Raw genomic sequence first — 20,944 nt, forward strand, 5'->3', positions numbered from 1 at the left:
TAACTATGGAATAGTAAAGGAAAATTGTGGTAGAAAGGCAAAAGGAATGAGATTCCATTTATTCAGATCCTATGGGTATGATACGACTCCAGAACATTATGTAAGCATGACGACAGGGAGAGGCAGTAAGGGTTCCATCACTAGATGTTATTGATAAATAAGTGCAAATGAACACTGGATACATAAGGAGCTAGTGTGCGGGGTAAGTTAGGACAAAGGATATAACCCAAGAGGGATTACGCAGAATATAGATATGAGAATGGACTAACGAGTAGTTAGTAGTTGATTCAGGAAGAGCCTACACATGACTAAACAAGAGGATACAGACAAATCAGCAGGTTGTGCAAGCTAAACATACTGAAACCTAACATAGGGAATTCAGTCTCGCAAATATGATGACATTGTAATCCTTGAGAAATATTCAGATAGGAGTTGGGGTTGTTAAAGGTATCGTATAAGTGTTACAAACATAAAAAAAAAATGGTGCCGCTGAGAAGACAGTCAAAAATTTCAGTTCAAAATCAACCTTACGAGCACAAGGGCGCGTAGGTAAGTAATTAAGGATAATTATAGGTGAGTAAGAACATCAAAAATTCTTTCGGTTATACAATGTAATAAGCTCGCAGCTTTATAAGAGTCAAAGGGTCTCTCTTAAGTACTACAAAGAAAGACTAGCTGAGGGAATAAGGAAGAAGGCTTCAACTTAAGCATAGTGACATAAAGAAGAAATGGTCATGTAACAACAGTCTCACAACAACATCACTCCATAAGAAAGTGGCACCTATCGTGGCTAATGAACGGGAAGAAAAAAAAATTTAAAAATGATATTTGAGATCATATGAGTTATAGGAAATTCCAGTATTTGTGGGCAATGAGATAAGCCATGTATTCATGCGAAGTGGCAAAACGACTATGAAAAGTAATTGCCTATGTTTAAAGATAACTAAGAAAGAACGAGAAGAATTACCCGACCCACGATTTAGAGTTAGCCGCGGTGATTCATGCACTAAAGATGTGGAGGCACTATTTGTATGGCGTTCATGTTGATATCTATACAGATCATAAAAGCCTTCAATATATCTTCAAGCAAAAGGAATTGAATATACGCCAAAGGAGATGGTTGGAGCTACTGAAAGACTATGACATTGATATTTTATACCATCCGGGGAAGGCGAATGTAGTAGCCGACGCCCTCAGCCATAGATCTATGGGTAGCCTGTCATATTTACAGCCAGAGAAGAGTGGGATAGACCATAATATTCATCAGCTAGCTAGTCTTGGAGTTCGATTACTGGACTCAAGTGATACCGGAGTTACTATTCAGGTCACGGCAACATCCTCTTTAGTAACTGAAGTGAAGGAATGCCAGTATGAGGATCCTGTGCTAGCTCATTACAGAGATACATCCCCTCAAAAGGAGAATGCACCATTTGAGATTATAGGAGATAGAGTCCTCAGATATCGAGGTCAATTATGTGTTCATAATGTGGCAGGGTTGCGCCAGCAAGTTATGGGAGAAGCTCACCATTCTCATTATTCTATTCATCTAGGAGCGACAAAGATGTATCATGATATCGGGGAAATATACTGGTGGGACGGAATGAAGAAGGATATAGCAGGGTTTGTTGCTTAGTGCCCTAATTGTCGGCAGGTTAAGATTGAGCATCAGAAACTCGGTGAATTATTGCAGGCTACAGAGATTCCGACTTGGAAATGGGAAGTGATTAATATGGATTTCATCATAGGCTTACCTTGTACCCAGCGTAAGTTCTATTTTATATGGGTTATTGTTGATAGACTTATAAAATCAGCCCATTTTCTGCCTGTCAGGACTACGTATTCAACATAGGATTATGCAAGGCTTTACGTTAAGGAGATAATACAACCTCATGGTATCCCTATATATATTATCTCAAATAGAGATGCTCAGTTTACAGCTAGTTTCTGGAGGTCCTTCCAAAAAGGATTGGGGACTCAAGTAAGTCTTAGTACATCATTTCATCCCCAGATAGATGGTCAGGCGGATCGTACTATTCAGACATTGGAGGATATGATACGGCCTTATGTGATGTACTTTAGGGGTACCTGGGATGATCATCTTCCACTTATTGAGTTCGCATATAATAATAGCTATCATTCAAGCATCCAGATGGCTCTATATGAAGCTCTTTACGGACGAAAGTGTAGGTCACCTATCGAATTTTTCAAGATTGGGGAAACTAAGTTAGTAGGACCAGAGTTGGTACAACAGGAAGTTGAGAAGATTAAGCTTATATGGGAAAGGCTATTAGCAGCTAAGAGTCGTCAGAAGTCCTATGCAGATAATCGACGATGAGACTTGGAGTTTCAGGTAGATGACTGGGTATTCCTAAAGGTATCATCGATGAAGGGCGTTATGAGATTCGGTAAGAAAGGAAAGCTTAGCCCTCGGTACATTGGACCTTATAAGATTGTACGCAGAGTAGGCCAGATAGCATATGAGTTAGACTTGCCTTCTAACTTGGAGTCAGTACATCCAGTTTTTTATGTGTCTATGCTCCGAAAGTGTATTGGAGATCCTTCTAGAGTCGTTCCAGTTAATGATGTTCAGGTCACAAAGCAGCTATCATATGAGGAAGCTCCCATTGCTATACTAGATAGACAAGTTCGGAGATTGAGAACTTTTAGAGATCCTTCTAGAGTCGTTCCAGTTAACGATATTCAGGTCACAAAGTAGCTATCATATGAGGAAGCTCCCATTGCTATACTATATAGACAAGTTCGGAGATTGAGAACTAAGGACGTAGCATCAGTTAAAGTACTTTGAAGGAACAAGAATATGGAGGGTATGACTTGGGAAGCTGAAAAAGACATGAAGTCTAGGTATCCTCACTTGTTTCCGCTTTTGGATGAGGATCGGACTGAGATATCACAACCTTTAGGTACGTATATGGTATTTGATTCTTATGTTAGTTATTGTCATTGGTCATGTGAGGCCATTGGTGTTATTGATGATTGTGGCCCTCTGTCACTTTGGGTTGTTGGGTTTTTTGTCTGACAGGTTGATAGTAGTACCGTTATATAGGAGACTCTGCCAAAATATCTATAGATCTTTGGGAGTTTAACATTCGAGGATGAATGTTTCTAAGGGGGGAGATTGTTACACCTTGTGCGTCCCAAGGTGACGTATAATGAATATGAGACTTGTTAATCATGATTTAATTGATTTTAAATTCATAATATGATTATATATGATGCTTGGATAGAAAATATAAGGTTTGAGAAAAATCGGATTTAAGTTGTGGAAAACCGACTAAGGATTTGCCTTGTAATATAGCTTTTTGAGAACTAGATTATGTGTGCTATATGAGGTCTTTTTGGGACATATTATATACCAAATTGAAGGTCTTGGAATTTAGTTTCCAAAACTCTTAACCTTTCATTCATACGACATCCGTATAAAAATATATAAGCGTCGAAAGATGGGCCAATGAGATGGTGCCAAGCTAGCACCTCTTTGACTTTTCAAAATTTGGTATATAGGTCTTAACTCGTCTCTCTCTTCATTTTTACATAGAACCCGACTAGAGAACACCATAAAACCTATCCTTGATCTCTCTAATAGTGTTTCAAAGAATACTAACATCCCGAGTACGAAATCAAGAAGTGATAATATCAGAACGATCCCTACGATGTAAGTATCATTAGACCGCCTCTATTTTTTCTTTGTAGTTCGAGTTTTGTAATGTACTTCATAGTTAATAAAATTCTAATTTCTGTATTTAAGTTTTTAAATATCAAGGAAGGTTGATAAATTGGTTTCCGAATATTTAGAACTCGCGGGACGGTGATCGGAAGCCGTGAGTTCTATTTATTTCACTTTTAGTGGACTATTTTGTAGTCCACTCATGTTGGCCTATTGTGCTACTGATTTATGGAGTTTGGAAGGATGAAGGGCATGGAGAAACACCACATGTGGTAGGGTAGTAGGCTGGTCGCTCGTCGTTCCAATTTCAAGCTAATTGATAACTTATTGATTGGGTATGTTGTGGTATATTTCGGGGGTTTGTTGTATTGAAGGTCCCGAATTGTAGTTGGGTTGTTTTTGAGTTGCTGATTGTATTGTGTTTATCTCTCACCTATAGTAGGCTTTGGGAGCAGTGAAATCAGGGGAAATGTTGAGAATTCACATGGACATTTAATGAAGAACAAAAAAATTCTTCAATTTAAGGAATTCTCTTGTGCTGAATGTTCTCAAGGCAAATTAATTATTAGACCATCAACGGTTAAATTTAGGATGGAATTCCCTGAATTTCTGGAACGTATACATGGTGATATTTGTAGGCTCGTTCACCTTTCATGTGGACCATTCAGATATTATACGGTTTTGTAGATGCATCTACAATATGGTCACATATGTGCTTATTATCAATTCGCAATATGGCATTTGCGAGATTGTTGGCTCAAATAATAAAGCTAAGAGCATAATTTTCAGATTATTCAATTAAGACAATCGTCTTGATAATGCTGGTGAGTTTACATCCCAGACATTTAATAATTGTTGTATATCAACTGGGATAAAAATTGAGCATCCGGTTGCTTATGTTCATACTCAAAATGGTATAGCGGAATCATTGATCAAACGCCTCCAATTAATTGCTAGACCAATGCTTATGAGAATAAAACTCCCCATTTTATTATGGAATCATGCTATTTTACATGCAACGACACTTGTGCGGATAAGGCCAACAAGTTATCATAAAGTCTCCCCATTACAATTGGCTTTTGGTCAGGAGCCAAATATTTTCCATCCTAGAATCTTTAGTTGTGCGATATATGTTCCAATGCTCCACTACAATGCACAAAGATGGGTCCTAAAAGAAGGTTGAGGATATATGTTGGATATGAATCTCCTTCTATTATAAAATATCTGGAGCCTATGACTGGAGATTTATTTATGGCAAGATTTTCTGATTGCCATTTTGATGAATCGGTATACCCAACATTAGGGGGAGAAAATAAGCAACTCAGAATTGAGATAGATTGGAATTCATTGTCACTATCTCATTTAGATCCTCGAACAACTCAATATGAACAAGAGGTTCAAAAGATAATTTATTTGCAAAATATAACAAATCAACTACCAAATGCATTCACTGACCTACCACGGGTGACTAAGTCACATATTCCAACTCTTAATGCTCCAACTCTAGTTGATATCCCAGCAGGACAATCGCTTAAAGTAAATGAGTCTGAGCCACGCTTGAAACGTGATAGACCAATCGGTTCTAAAAATAAAAATCCTCGAAGAAGAAAAGGAGAAAATGATCAAAGCGATCATAATACGGAGGTAGTGGCACAAGAAGAGCACATAGACATAACAAATGATAAGACCTCAAAGGAGGTACATGAACCTGAAAATAATGAGAATGAAGAGATCTCAATAAGTTATGTCTCAACGGGAAAAAGATGAAACCGAAATAATATTGTTATCGATAATATTTTTGCTTATAATCTTGTTGAAATAATGCAACAAGATGAGGATCTTAAACCAAAATATGTCGATAAATGCAGATAGAGAAATGATTGGCCAAAATGGAAAAATGCTATCCACGCAGAATTAACTTCACTTGAAAAATGTGAATTCCTCGGATGTCACGACCCAAAATCCACTATAGGTCGTGATGGCGCCTAACGCCGCCGTCAGGCAAGCCAACCATAGATGCATCTATTATATTATCGAGACGTTTGGCCCGCTCCACAATAAAGGAAGGAAGTTACCGAATTACGAGACACGTGCTTACAATACAGTACATAAGCACAAAGCGAATATAATCTTTATCGTTTTTCAAATAACCCGCCAACAAATCAAAGTGATAAGGCTCGGCCTAGTATACATATATTTATTTCTAAATCAATTTCAATTTTAAATTTAATTAATTAAGCTAGGAGAATGAGTTCAAATAATTTAAATATTACATGATAAGGTCCTAAGTCTACCCGGACATAAATATGCTTTAGTTACGTATGGACTCTCATCACCTCGTGCGTACGTAGCACCCACAACTAGTATCACATAACAATTACATCACGTAGGGGTAGTTTCCCCCTCACAAGGTTAGACTGGAGACTTACCTCGCTCCGAACTTCCATAACCGGCTCCAACGCTTCTCTAACACCTCAACTAAAAGCCAAACGTCCCGAAACTAGTCAAAAAATGTGTAAATCAATCAAAATATACTCCAATGCTTACAAGTTACAACTTAATAATTTATAATGATTCCCAACTCCGCTCGAAAAGTCAATAAAGTCAACCCTCTGGCCCCACGTGCCCGGATTCCAAAAATTTTCGAAGATAACTTTACCCATAATGCCACGAACTCAAATATACAATTTATTCCTAGTTCCATTTTCAAAATCATGGTGAAAATCCAAAACTATCAATTCTAGGTCTTCCTCTTAAAATCCCAAAATTTTCCATAAATTTCCATGTAAAAATCCGTACATAATCCAAGCATTTCACTAAAACTGTGTGTGAATTACTTACCTTGCAATGGTTGATGAAAATCTCCACTTGAAGCTCTCCAAAAATTGCCCAAACCATGAGAGAATGGGCCAAATCTCGTATAAAAATTCAATTTTGCCAAGCGCTTCTTCTCACCTGCGTAACAGTAGCCGCTTCTGCGAAAAATCCATCGCAGGTGTCGCCACAGCACAAACCAACAGCCTTCGCTTCTGCGTCCCCAGTAGGTCACCTGCGCTTCCGCTTCTGCGGGCCTCAAGCGCTTCTGCGCTTGCGCACCTGCGTTTCCATGCCTGCTTTTGTGGCCCAGGCCTTCTTGGCCAACCTCCACTTCTATGCTCCAATGGTCGCATCTACGATCATGTAAGTGCGAGAATTCCTTCACACTTGCGGCCTTTGCCCAGCTTACTTCCAGCCTCTTCTGTGGTTCACTGCCTCGCTTCTGCAAGTCCACTTCTGTGATGAAGCTTCCGCATAAGCGGTTGCACCAGCAACCCGAATTCTCCAAAATTCGATCCGTTAACCATCCAGAATCCACTTGAGGCCCTCCTGGACCTTGACCAAACATACCAACGCGTCCCAAAACACATTACGAACTTAGTCGAGGCCTCAAATCATGCAAAAATAACATCAAAACTACGAATCGACGATAGAAATCCTTCAAACTTCCAAACTTCGACGAACGCATCCGAATCATATCAAAACATTCCGCAATGATGCCAAACTTTGCGCACAAGACATAACTCACAACACAAACCTATTTCAAGGCTCAGAATCCCAAACGGACATCGATAACACCAAAGTCCACCTCAAACCGAACTTAGGAAATTCTAAAACCTTCCAAATACCAAGTTTCCACAATAAGCGCTGAAATGCTCCCAGGTGATCCGATATTCAACCCGAATATACGCCTAAGTACAAAATCATCATACGAACCTATTGGAATCTTCAAATCTCAATTTTGAAGTCATTTACTCAAAAGTCAAACCTTAGTCAATTCTTCCAACTTAAAGCTTCCGAAATTAGAATTTTCTTTCCAAATCAACTCTGAACTTCCCGAAATTTAATTCCGACCACACATACAAGTTATAATACATAAAGTGATGCTATTCAAGGCCTCGAACTTCTGAACGATACGTTAAAGCTCAAAACGGCCGGTCGGGTCATTACATCGGACCTATAGTTCGAACACCTGAAGGTATAAAACCAGTAAGATACAAATGGATTCCGTGTGAAAATGAAATGATAAAAATGAAGTTGTTAGATATAAAGCAGGACTTGTGGCACAAGGATTTTCGCAAAGACTTGGCATTGATTATATGGAGATATATTTTCCCGTGATGGATGCTATCACGTTCATGTATATTATAAACTGGCAGTGCATGAAAAACTTGATAAGCGTCTAATGGATGTTGTCACAGTCTATTTGTACGACACATTAGACAATAAAAATTTTATGAAAATTCCAGAAGAATTTAATGTGCCTAAAGCATATAAAAGTTCTCGAGAAACTTATACAATAAAGATTCAGAAATCTTTATACGGATTGAAACAATCAAGGCGCATGTGGTATAATCGCTTGAGTGAGTACCTGTTGAAAGAAGGGTACAAAAATGATCCAATTTGTCCTTGTGTCTTTATAAAAAGGCTTGGGTCTGAATTTGTTATAATCGATGTGTATGTTGATGATTTAAATATCATTAGAACTCCTCGGAAGCTTCCAAAAGCAGTAGACTATTTGAAAAAATAGTTTGAAATGAAAGATCTTGGAAAGACAAGATTTTATCCTGATCTACAAATTTAGTATATGAAAGATGACATTTTTTGTGCATCAATCAACATACACCGAAAAGATCGTAAAACGATTTTATATGAATAAAGCATATCCATTGAGTAGCCCGATGGTTGTAAGATAACTTGATATAAATAAAGATCCATTCTGGCCTCATGAAAATGATGAAGAGTTTCTAGGTGTCGAAATACCATATCTTAGTGCAATCGGGGCGTTAATGTATCTTGGCAACAATTCTCGACCAGATATAGCTTTCTAAGTAAGCTTGCTAGCAATATTTAGTTCTTCCCCAACACAAAGATAATGGAATAGTATTAAATATATATTCAGATACTTGCGAGAGACCATAGATATGGGTTTATTATATTCAAATGAATCCAAGTCACCATTAGTTGTTTATGCAGATGCATGATATTTATATGATCCACATAAAGCTTGATCTCAGACATGCTACTTATTTACATGTAGAGATACAGCCATATCATGGCGTTCAACGAAACAGACTATGGTTACTTCTTCAAATCATGCAGAGATAATAGCCATTCATAAAGCAAGCCGAGAATGTGTTTGGTTGAGATCAATAATCAAACACATTTAGGAAACATGTGGTCTTTCTTTGAAAGAAATTATTCCAACAATAATATATGAAGCCAATGTTGCATGCATAGCTCAACTGAAAGGAGGATACATCAAAGGAGATAGAACAAAATACATTTCACCGATTTTTTTTCCACTCATGATCTTCAAAAGAATGCTGAAATAAATGTTCAATAAGTTCGTTCAAGTGATAATTTGGCGTATCTGTTCACTAAGGCACTACTAACCTCAACATTTGAGAAGCTGGTATACAAGATTGGAATGCATCGTCTTCGAGACATTAAGTGATGTTTTTATCAGAGGGAGTAACTACACGTTGCACTCTTTTTTCCCTTAACCAGGATTTTGACCCACTGAGTTTTCCTGTTAAGGTTTTTAATGAGCCAACAAGAAATGATATTATAAATGACTATGCGCTTCTCAATGGGGGATTTTTATAGTAAGTTCTTAATGATGCATATTATTTCTACATGGACATACAAGGGGAGTTTTATGAGTAGTTTATAGATATGGATGCCCATGTGTGTGAATAGCTTATGGATGGACTCTCATACTTTATGTCCATCCTATGCACTATTTGACAATAGTAAATCTTCAAATGTTATGCTTATAAAAGGCTGTGTAAATAGCAATAAAAGAATATACCAGAAGAAGTGAAAAATTCCTTCATTCTATCTCTATTTAACTTACGAATGAATACGCCTATGTGCTTCTTCATATAAACTCCTAAATATATAATATCTAAAATCAGGCAATAGAAAACACATGCTCATCAACCAAACTACGCCCACTTGAACTAGATGTATACGGTCGAAATAGATTTCGGCCTTCATACGATTGATCGGGGTCAAAACATAATGGATCAGATAAAGACTTCGTAATAACGAGATGGGTTTCGAAGGTGGTACAAACAAAACTTCAGATTTTGGGTATAGATCGAACTCCGAGTTCGAACTCATTATCGAGCTCGGGTCCGAATCGAACTATGATGAGATGATTTTGAGCTTAAGGGGAAGAGGCCAACCGAGATCAAGTATGAATCATCACCTGATCCCGAGTCCATATCGAGTTCTAGAAGCAATACCGACCAGCACCAAGGCCGATCGAGCTCGAGCTCACAGATAAGAGACGTTGCGAACACACTAAGGGAGAGAATCCCGGCGAAAATTAGGGAAAATCTGATTTATCTTGGGTTCTCCACTATGTATTTTTAATTATAAAAAGTAGGATCCTCCACTATAAAGAGGATGACTATATTTCTGTAGAAGGCAGTTTTTGGCTTACATTGTAATTCAAGCACCATATTCTCCTATATTGAAGAGTTATTCTTTTAAGCTTCATAAATTGATTCAACTTGCTTAGTCCTAAAAATCATCTTCTTTACAACCTTGTTTACTTTGCATTCTTTGCAATCCATATTCGATATTTCTATTTATCCTTACGATTTGTATTAATTTATATCACATATCCTTATAACTACATACAAATTCAACTCTATCCGTTTTTTTGGGTAAACAGTTTGGCGCCCACCATGGGGCTAAGGATAACAGTGATTATTTGATACGAATCTGCAAAAACACACCGTTTTGCGCTTGTTTCCTAAAGTATCTCGGATTTCGGATTAGCAACGACTAACTACCAATCAAATGGCCTTACCTATCGACAACGAAGCTGGTCTTCAAGATGAGAACAACAACTTGACACCCAGTACCGAAAGACCAGTTGTCAACGCCGTTGGAGCTCGGATTGGAGTGCCGATAGATATCAATTCGCATGTGGCCATTGAGGCGAACATACATTCTGAACCTGAAAATAGCATTCATGGTGGCACTCGGTCTGCAGCTTGAAACACCAATAACATTGAGGAAAACTGCGTCAGCTTGCGTATGATTTTTGAAATGTTACAAGCCCAACAGGTAGCGATAACTCAGTTGCAGAGCCAAACCCAGCTACCAAGCAGGCCGGAGCCCAGTCCACCCCGAGAAATTTCCCAACAGAACGGAGCCATCCATAGTGAGGTCAAATGAGAGAGAATCAGGAACTACTCCCGAAATCGCTAAAATATTCGAGGAGCTCACAAATCGAGTCGAAGCCAACGAAAAAAAGTAGAAACATATAATTCCAAGGTCGATCAGATCCCGGGGGCTCCACCAATGATAAAAGGGTTGGATTCAAAAAAATTCGTGCAAAAGCCTTTCCCCTCGAGCGCGGCCCCAAAACCAATCCCCAAAAAATTTTGTATGCCCGAAATTCCCAAATATAATGGAACGACCGATCCCAACGAACACGTCACCTCTTACACGTGCGCCATCAAAGGTAATGATTTGGAGGATGATGAAATCGAATTTGTGTGGTTGAAAAAGTTTGGAGAGACCCTCTTGAATGGAGCAATGATTTGGTATCACAACCTACCACCAAATTTAATCGATTCATTTGCCATGTTAGCAGATTCTTTTGTAAAGCACACGCTGGGGCCATAAAGGTAGCTACGAGGAAATCAAACCTTTTCAAGGTAAGACAAAAGGATAACGAGATGCTAAGGGAGTTCGTATCTCATTTTCAAATGGAATGAATGGATCTGCCACCAGTCACAGACGATTGGGCTGTTCAGGCTTTCACTCAAGGTTTGAACGAACAAAGTTCGACGGCATCACAGCGACTGAAGCATAACCTGATCGAGTACCCAGCTATCACTTAGGCTGACGTGCACAATCGGTACCAATCAAAAATTAGAGTCGAAGATGATCAGTTGGGGGCAGAACCCGCTGCTCGAAGGGATATCAATCGAGAACAAGGTCCGATCAGGGACCAATATTGATCGTATAACGAACACCACAGAATCAATGAATCGAGACGTAACCCCGGACAAATCAACAAAAGAAGTGATCGAGGTCAAGGGTCTCGGGGACCGATGAATAGAAGTGGGTTCGATAGGCCTATCGGATCTAAGGAAGCGCCTCAGTTATCGGAGTATAACTTCAGCATTGATGCATCCGCCATCGTGTCGGATATCGGATGCATAAAAGACACTAAATGGCCTCGACCCATGCAGACCGATCCTGCCCAGAGAAATCCCAATCTAATGTGCGAATATCATGGCACCCATGGCCACAGAACGAAAAATTGTAGGCAACTAAGAGTGAAGGTAGCCCGGTTATTCAATAAAGGGAACCTTCGAGAATTTTTTAAGTGACAGGGCAAAGAACCATTTCAAAAATAGGGATTTTGGCAAGCAGAACGAACAAGAAGAACCACAACACGTCATTCACATGATCATCGGCGGTGTCGATACCCCTCAACAGTCGGTGCTTAAATGCACTAAGACATCGATTGTGAGAGAAAAGCGATCTCGAACTCAGGATTACACACCCATAGGAACTTTGTCTTTCAATGATGAAGATGCAGAATGAGTCATACAACCTCATAATGATGCACTGGTAATATCCGTACTTATGAATAAAACTAAATTTAAGCGTGTGTTAATTGATCCAGGGAGCTCGGCCAACATCATTAGATTGAAGGTCGTACAACAACTCGGTCTACAGGACCAGATCGTACCCGCGACCCTGGTCTTAAACGGATTCAATATGGCATGTGAAACCGCCAAAGGCGAGATAATTTTGCCGATAAACGTGGCCGGGACCATCTAGGAATTGTAGTTCCACGCAATCGAAGGCGACATGAGGTACAATGTCCTTTTTGGAAGGTTATGGATCCACAACATGAGAGCTGTACCCTCGACCCTACACCAGGTTCTTAAATTCCCAACATCGAGGGGGGTCATAACAGTGTACGGATAGCAACAGGCCGCAAGAGAAATGTTTGCCGTCGAGGAAGCGAATTCGATATCCTCGCCTTCGCCAATAAAGGGATCGAGCTCAAAAGGGGAACAAGATGCCAAATAGCAATCACAGACACCAACTTTAACCAAACCAGAAAATCAGAAGATCGATGAAGATGATGATCATAGGATTCCTCGATCCTTCGTGCTTCCCGATGATTCTGACGCCACCCAATCAACGATCGAAGAATTGGAGCAAGTTATATTAATCGAGCGTTTGTCCAAACAAAAGGTATACCTGGGAACGGGATTAACCCCCTAACGCAGGAACAAATTTATTCAATTTCTTATCGATAACATGGATTGTTTTGCTTGGTCCCATTTAGATATAACAGGAATCCCACCGGATATAACGATACATCGGCTAAGCTTGGACCCTAGGTTCAGACCGGTGAAGCAAAAGAGAAGACCCCAGTTTGAGGTAAAGCACGCATTCATAAAGGACGAGGTAACCAAACTTCTCAAAATAGGGTCCATTCGAGAGGTGAAATATCCTGAATGGTTAGCCAATGTAGTTGTAGTGCCTAAAAAAGGGAACAAACTTAAAATATGTGTAGATTATAAGGATTTGAACAAAGCATGCCCCAAAGATTCTTTTTCGCTGCCCAACATCGATCGCATGATCGATGCCATGGCCAACCACGAGATCCTTACTTTTCTCGATGCCTATTCCGGGTATAATCAAATCCAAATGAACCCGGAAGACCAGGAAAAGACTTCATTTGTCACCAAATATGGAACATATTGTTATAATGTGATGCCCTTCGGGCTAAAAAATGCAGGAGCTACTTACCAACGTTTAGTAAATAAAATGTTCGAGGAACAAATAGGTAAATCAATGGAAGCTTATATTGATGACATGCTTGTTAAGTCCATGCGCACAGAGGACCATTTGACCCATTTACAGGAAACATTCGAGATTTTAAAGAAATAAAACATGAAGCTCAACCCTGAGAAATGTGCTTTAGGGGTCGGTTCGGGCAAGTTCCTCGGCTTCATGGTGTCAAATTGGGGGATCGAGATTAACCCCAATAAAATCAAGGCCATCAAAGACATCGCCATCGTGGACAGCGTAAAAGCCGTACAGAGGCTAACGGGACGGATTGCAGCCTTAGACCGATTCATTTCAAGGTCGTCAAATCGAAGTCACCAATTTTTCTCTCTACTCAAAAAGAAGAACGATTTCGCTTGGACCCCGGAATGCTAACATGCATTAGAAGAATTAAAACGATATCTATCGAGCCCGCCACTGCTTCATACTCCAAAAACAGACGAAAAACTTGGCTTGTAGTTGGCAGTATCGGAAATCGCGGTAAGCGGTGTCCTAGTTCGAGAAGAACAAGGTACGCAATTTCCCGTTTATTATATAAGTCGAACCTTAGGAGAAGCAGAAACTCGATATCCGCACCTAGAAAAATTGGCACTTGCACTGATAAGCGCCTCTAGAAAGTTAAGACCGTACTTTCAATGTCACCCCATATGCATATTAACCACTTACCCGCTTCATAATATTTTGCACAAGCCCAAACTATCAGGCCGATTGGCCAAATGGGTCGTCAAACTCAGCGGGTACGACATCGAGTATCAACCCCGTACGGCCATCAAGTCTCAAAATTTAGCAGACTTCGTGGCTAATTTCACGCCGACCCTCGTACCTGAAGTTGAAAAAGAAGTCTTATTGAAGTCGGGTATGTCATCGGGGGTATGGACCCTTTTTACGGACGGGTCTTCGAACGTGAAGCAGTCCGGGCTAGGCATCGTTTTAAAGCTACCCACTGGTAATACTATTAGGCAATCTATCAAAACTACTAGGTTGACTAACAACGAGGCCGAATATGAGGCCATGATTGCAGGTCTCGAGCTAGCTAAAAGCTTGGGAGCAGAAGTCATTGAAGCCAAGTGTGACTCTTTGCTGGTGGTAAATCAAGTAAACAAAACCTTCGAAGTTCGAGAAGATAGAATGCAAAGGTATTTGGACAAATTGCAGGCCACTTTGTAACATTTCAAAGAATGGACTTTACAACATGTTCTACGAGAGCAGAACAGTGAGGCTGATGCACTTGCAAATTTGGGATCATCGGTCGAGGAAGGCGAAATAAGATCAGGGACTGTTGTTCAACTCTCGAGATCCGTGATCGAAGTAGGTCATGCCGAGATAAATTCTACGAGCCTGACCTGGGATTGGAGGAATAAGTATATTGAATACTTAAAGAATGGAAAGCTCCTATCCGACCCTAACAATTTGAGGGCCCTACGAACCAAAGCTGCTTGATTCACATTAACTGCAGATAGAACGCTATACCGAAGGGCATTCGATGGACCATTGGCAGTATGCTTAGGCCCAGGAGACACCGATTACATCCTACGTGAGGTGCACGAGGGCACTTATGGAAATTACTCCAGTGTTGATTCATTAGTCCGAAAATAATCAGGGCAGGGTATTATTGGATCGAAATGGGCAAAGATCCAAAGGTGTTTATTCGAAAATGTGACAAATGTCAAAGGTTTGCACCAATAATTCATCATCCCGGAGAGCAACTTCACTCAGTCCTATCCCCATGGCCATTCATGAAATAGGGAATAGATATCGTCGGCCCTCTGTCATCGGCCCCAGGTAAAGCTAAGTTCATTTTATTTATGACTGACTATTTCTTTAAATGGGTAGAAGCACGGGCGTTCATGAAAGTAAGAGAGAAAGAGGTTATAGACTTTATCTAGGATCATATTGTATGTCGATTCGAGATACCCACCGAAATAGTGTGTGATAATGGGAAACAGTTTGTCGGCAGCAAAATGACAAAATTCTTCGAAGAACATAAAATAAAAAGGATATTATCAATACCGTATCACCCCAGTGGGAACGAACATGCCGAATCAACGAACAAAATTATCATTCAAAACCTAAAGAAGAGGTTGAACAATGTTAAAGGAAAATGGAGAGAAATCCTACTCGAAGTCCTTTGGGCATATTGAGCAACATCAAAATCTAGTACGGGGGCAACCCTGTTCTCCTTAGTATATGGCCCCGAAGCCTTGCTTCCAGTTGAAGTCGGGGAACCTAGTGCCAGGTTTCAATTTACAACAGAAGAATCGAATAACGAGGCTATGAACACTAGCCTCGAATTATCAGATAAAAAGCGAGAAGCTGGTCTCGTCCAATTGGCCGCACAAAAGCAGCGAATCGAAAGGTACTATAATCGAAGAACCAAGCTTCGCCATTTTAAACTTGGGGAATTAGTGCTAAGGAAAGTCACCCTCAGTACCCGAAATCCAAACGAAGGAAAACTAGGACCAAACTGGGAAGGACCGTATCAGGTTCTCAAAAATGTCGGAAAAGGATCATATAAGCTCGGTGTTATAAACGACAAACAACTATCAAGCAATTGGAATGTGTCGCACCTAAAACGATACTACTGCTAAGGTACAACCCTCCCATATTCGTTTACTATCACGACCCAATTTCCCCTCCATTTGGGTATCGTGATGGCACTTAATCTTAAGGACTAGGTAAGCCTAACAATAATTAAAACAACAACATTATTTAAATAGAATCTCTTATAGTTCCCAAAATCGGTAGTACAAGTCATAAGCTCTATAGAGTATTTGCTAGAAGACTTCTAAATACAACTGTCCAGAAATAAGAATAAACAGTGCAAAACAAAAATTTGAAGGTGACTCCGAATCCTGCGAACGCAGCGGCAGGTTTACCTTGAGTCTCCGCAACAATAGCCCACACAGCTAGCTAATGAACAATACCTGGATCTGCACAAAAAAATGTGCAGAAGAGTAGCATGAGCACACCACAACAGTGCCTAGTAAGTATCAAGACTAACCTCGGTGAAGTAGTGACGAGGACTAGTCAAGACACCCACTGGTCTAATAAACTGAACAAGCATAAGTATAGGGATGACAGAACATGACATCTATCTAAGGACCTCGCGATATGGCTAACGACATAGCAACTGCAATAAGGAAGGAAAAACAGGAAGTAACAGTGGAACACCAGAATAAGACACAGAAGAATGAAAGAAAACACAATCCAGAAATCACAATACAGTAAAGGCAAGTAGTAACTCAGCAGCTGCAATAGTTTTCACATCAGGTCTCAGCCAACAACCAAAATAAATTAGTCAAATCCTTCAAGTGTAAACTTTCACCCGTAAGTTTTTAAATTGAGGTCTTTAGAATATAATCCTTTCCAATAAGAAATATACTTCCTTCAAATAAATATCTTTCAAACATAGTTCTTTCAAGATAAAACCTTTCAAATATAAACTTTTCAAATAATTAGCCTTCAAACATAGTTCTTTCAAGATAAATACTTTTCAAGTATAACCCTTTCAAATAAATATCTTCAAACATAGTTCCTTCAAGATAAATACTTTTCAAATATAAACTCTTCAAGTAATATCCTTCGAGTATAAGTCACCCTGTGACACCTAAGTATGGAAGATTAGCAGCTCCGAATACAGATATAACCACAAGGAAAATCTATCGGGATACCGTTCCGTAGACCCGAATTAATTATGCAAGATAGGGGGATCTCCCGGAATACGTCCGTAGTCCCAATTTAAATATGCAGTGGTGGGGGATCTCCCGGAATACGTCCGTAGTCCCAATTTAAATATGCAGTACTGGGGGATCTCCCGGAATACGTCCGTAGTCCCAATTTAAATATGCAGCGCAAACAACAGAGATAACAACTATAACACGACAGAAACCTCGTACATCACCACAACGAGTACAAAAGCAACAATGACAGAAATGCAAGGTACCACAAGCAAATCAACTCAAGAATTTAAATCACAAGAACGGTAGAACTCATTCACAAGGAATGACCACAGTAAAGAATGCTAGGCATAAGGAGAACAGCTTAACAAGGGAAAACAAAACAAAAATGGAGCAACAATTCCACAATATTCAAGTCAACAATAAGAAGCCAACACGAGTCAAATAGTTCCAAATAATGGCAAGTCAACTAAGATATAGGTTATCTAAACTCCTTTTGAGGTTGAGCAATTACGAGGAAAATTCAACAATTCAAGTAAGGATAAGCAGCAGAAGATAATCATAACTCCAATTAAGACTAAACAATTATAGGATGAGAAAATAATGATTTCAATTAAAGATAAGCAGTTATGAAAAATATAGCACGACGATAAAAGAGGTAAAATCTTTGGTTAAGTCGAATAACGGTCAACTAGACAGTAAGAGTGAATCCTAAAGCAATTATCTCTAATCAAAGCATGAAGAGGTGAGACTAGCAAATAGGAATTCAAACGTATCAAAAACAACATCATACACAGTGAATATAAGGACATAGGAACCCTAACAGGCCAACTTTCCACAAATAAGTCCGAGCACGCACTCGTCACCTCGCGTACATAGACTACAATCAACATAGATGACTCAAATCCTAAGGGGTAGTTCCCCCACACAAGGTTAGGCAAGATACTTACCTCGAGTCAAGCTCAATCAATCCGTAAGAATGCCCTTTCCATGAATATCTGGCTATGAATGGCCCAAATCTAGCCATAAGCAATTACATATCATATTTACAATCATAATAGACTCATCTAATTAATTAAATCAATACTTTAACAAAAAATCCAAAATTCGCCCTAAAAAGTCGACACGGGCCCACGTCTCGGAATCGGGTAAAAGTCGTAAAATATGAAAGCTCATTCACTCACGAGTCTAACCAAATCAAATTTACTAAAATTCTACACCAAAATATCGATCAAAACCCCAAAATTAGGCCTAAGAACTTTTCTCAATTTTTCACCCCAAATCCGAATTTAAACGATTAATTCTAGAATAGATTAGTGGAATATAACCATAAGGGAGTTAAGAATCATTGCCCAAAAACTTCCTCCGAAAATCTCTCCAAATTCCGCCTTCTACCTTGCTCTAAATCTAATTTGTGAAGTGAACTTCAAACCCTCGAATCTGCCCCTTTTCTTCCTAGTTATTCCACATCTGCGGACCTTGGGTCGCACCTGCGACGCCGCACCTGCGAAATTTCCTTCGCAGGTGAGGAAATGACTTAAGAGAGCTGGGTCCGCTTCTGCGGAAAAAGGGCTGTACCTGCGAGTACGCGCCTGCGGACTATTGTCCGCTTCTGCGATCTCCTCCGCGCCTGCGTGACCCTAACGCATTTGCGGGCATCGCAGATGCGGAATTCACCTCGCACCTGTGACCCCAGGCACTCTTCCATTTTTTTGCTTCTGCGTTTGCCTCCCCACATGTGCGATCACGCACCTGCGGATCTCTCCACCGCAGGTGCGAAAATTGCAAAAATGACAGATGCCTGAATCCAACTTTTGATCCGTTAAGCACTTGAAACTCACCCGAGCCCCCCATGGGACCTCAACCAAACATATCAACCAATCCTAAAACACCATACGAACTTAGTCGAATCCTCAAATCACATCAACTAATGCTAAAATCATGAATCACCTTCCAATTCAAACTTAAAGAACTTGAAACTTTAAATTCCTACAACCGATGCTGAAACCTATCAAACCACGTCTGAATGACCTCAAATTTTGCACACAGGTCACAAATGACACTACGAACCCACAGCTACTTTCGGAAATCCATTCCGAGCTCGATATCAAAATTTCCACTATCGGCCGAAATCGCCGAAAATCTAACTTTCGCCAATTCAAGCCTAAATCTACTACAGACCTCCAAAACACATTCGGGCGTGCTCCTAAGCTCAAAATCACTCAACGGAGCTAACATAGTCGACATAATTCCATTCCGGATCCGTCTTCACACAGTTCCGACTACGGTTCAAATTCTAAGACTTATGCTCTCATTTAGGGACTAAGTGTCCCAAATTACTTCGAATCACCCGATAATTGAATTCAACCATGCATGCAAGTCAATGCACATAATACGAAGCTACTCAGGGCCTTATGCCGTTGGACGGGACTTAAATTCTCAAAACAACCGGCCGGGTCGTTACGTCCTTCCCTTCTTAAACAAATGTTCGTCCTCGAACATGCTAAGAATCGCCTCAAAGTCTTCAATCACCAAACACACATATTTAACATACACCCGCGGGGGACCCCACGTCACCCCAATCCACATAAGACTAACGACACCATCCCAACTGTAATTTATCCTTTCTATCAACACCGATAAGCCTTAGAGTAAAAAATTCTCACCTTCTGTTTGTCTTCAAAAGACCCGATTTTAAATCCATAACCGATATGAGTCTCAACCAGCTATAACAACTCATGCCTACACCCACAAAGTACGACTGCACAACAAGACACACCACACATAGGCCCATAATAACATTTCTAATCACAATAGCTGCCCGAAATCAAAACCATCACCGACAATTATCCTCATATCCGTTAGAACCATGTTTCAACCTCCACAACACTGACAACGATGCAAAAAAACACGAAGACCTCTTAACTATACACCAGAATCAACAAGTCACAACTAACACCACCGGGCACACACCCCACAAGCAAAAACTCAAGAAGCACATAACGAGAATGACTGAATACGTACACATAAGAGAAATATCAAACAAGCCCGACATGCACAACTCTCTAACAGTACCATACTACGAATCAATTTTAAATAGGAAAAATCAAAGTATATGAACAAATCATAAGAATATCATCTTGATATAACTTCCACCGCGGCACGCAGCCTGGCTCAAACATATCAAATCACCTGGAATCGCGAGGGTCTCACCCTCAACTCTGAATCACAAGTCGAATACACATCATATCAATGGAAATCTTTCACTAATTCAATTCTGCCAATAAAATCACAACACTTACTAAACCCTCACCCCGGTAGAGTATCGAATTACAAATCGTAACCAATTTACTCAGGAATCACATCAAACCTGCCATAATGGACAACATGAATTCACTTCTAGTCTCAAAACTCTCAATAATGAATAGAAACAAACGATATACACGGGCTACCACTCATAGAGTCTCCCAACAGGGGTAAACACCTAAACATAATACTAAGTCATGAACTCACCCTTAGGTGGGACAACAAATAGGGGAACTCGCCCCGATAAGCAGAACCGAATCAAAATACGAATGATGCCCCTCTGTAAAAAATCAAAAGCATACTTGTATGACATCATCTGGCCTAGTGGCCTCAAGCCTATTATATGAAACACATCAACGGGCCTGGCCTTCCCTTCTTGGGCGCCCTCTACTCGCCT

The 20,944-nt window shown here is 40.0% G+C and overlaps 1 protein-coding gene across 1 annotated transcript; it reads left to right on the top strand.

Annotated features, from left to right (window-relative positions):
• The first annotated feature begins 4,846 nt into the window (after window positions 1–4,846).
• Window positions 4,847–5,452, top strand: LOC138894881 (uncharacterized). Its single transcript, XM_070179615.1, has one exon. The coding sequence runs from the start codon at window positions 4,847–4,849 to the stop codon at window positions 5,450–5,452; it is 606 nt and encodes a 201-aa protein (XP_070035716.1).
• The last annotated feature ends 15,492 nt before the right edge of the window (window positions 5,453–20,944 follow it).

The sequence above is a fragment of the Nicotiana tomentosiformis genome, chromosome 6, assembly GCF_000390325.3.
Source record: "Nicotiana tomentosiformis chromosome 6, ASM39032v3, whole genome shotgun sequence".
Lineage (NCBI taxonomy): Eukaryota > Viridiplantae > Streptophyta > Magnoliopsida > Solanales > Solanaceae > Nicotiana > Nicotiana tomentosiformis.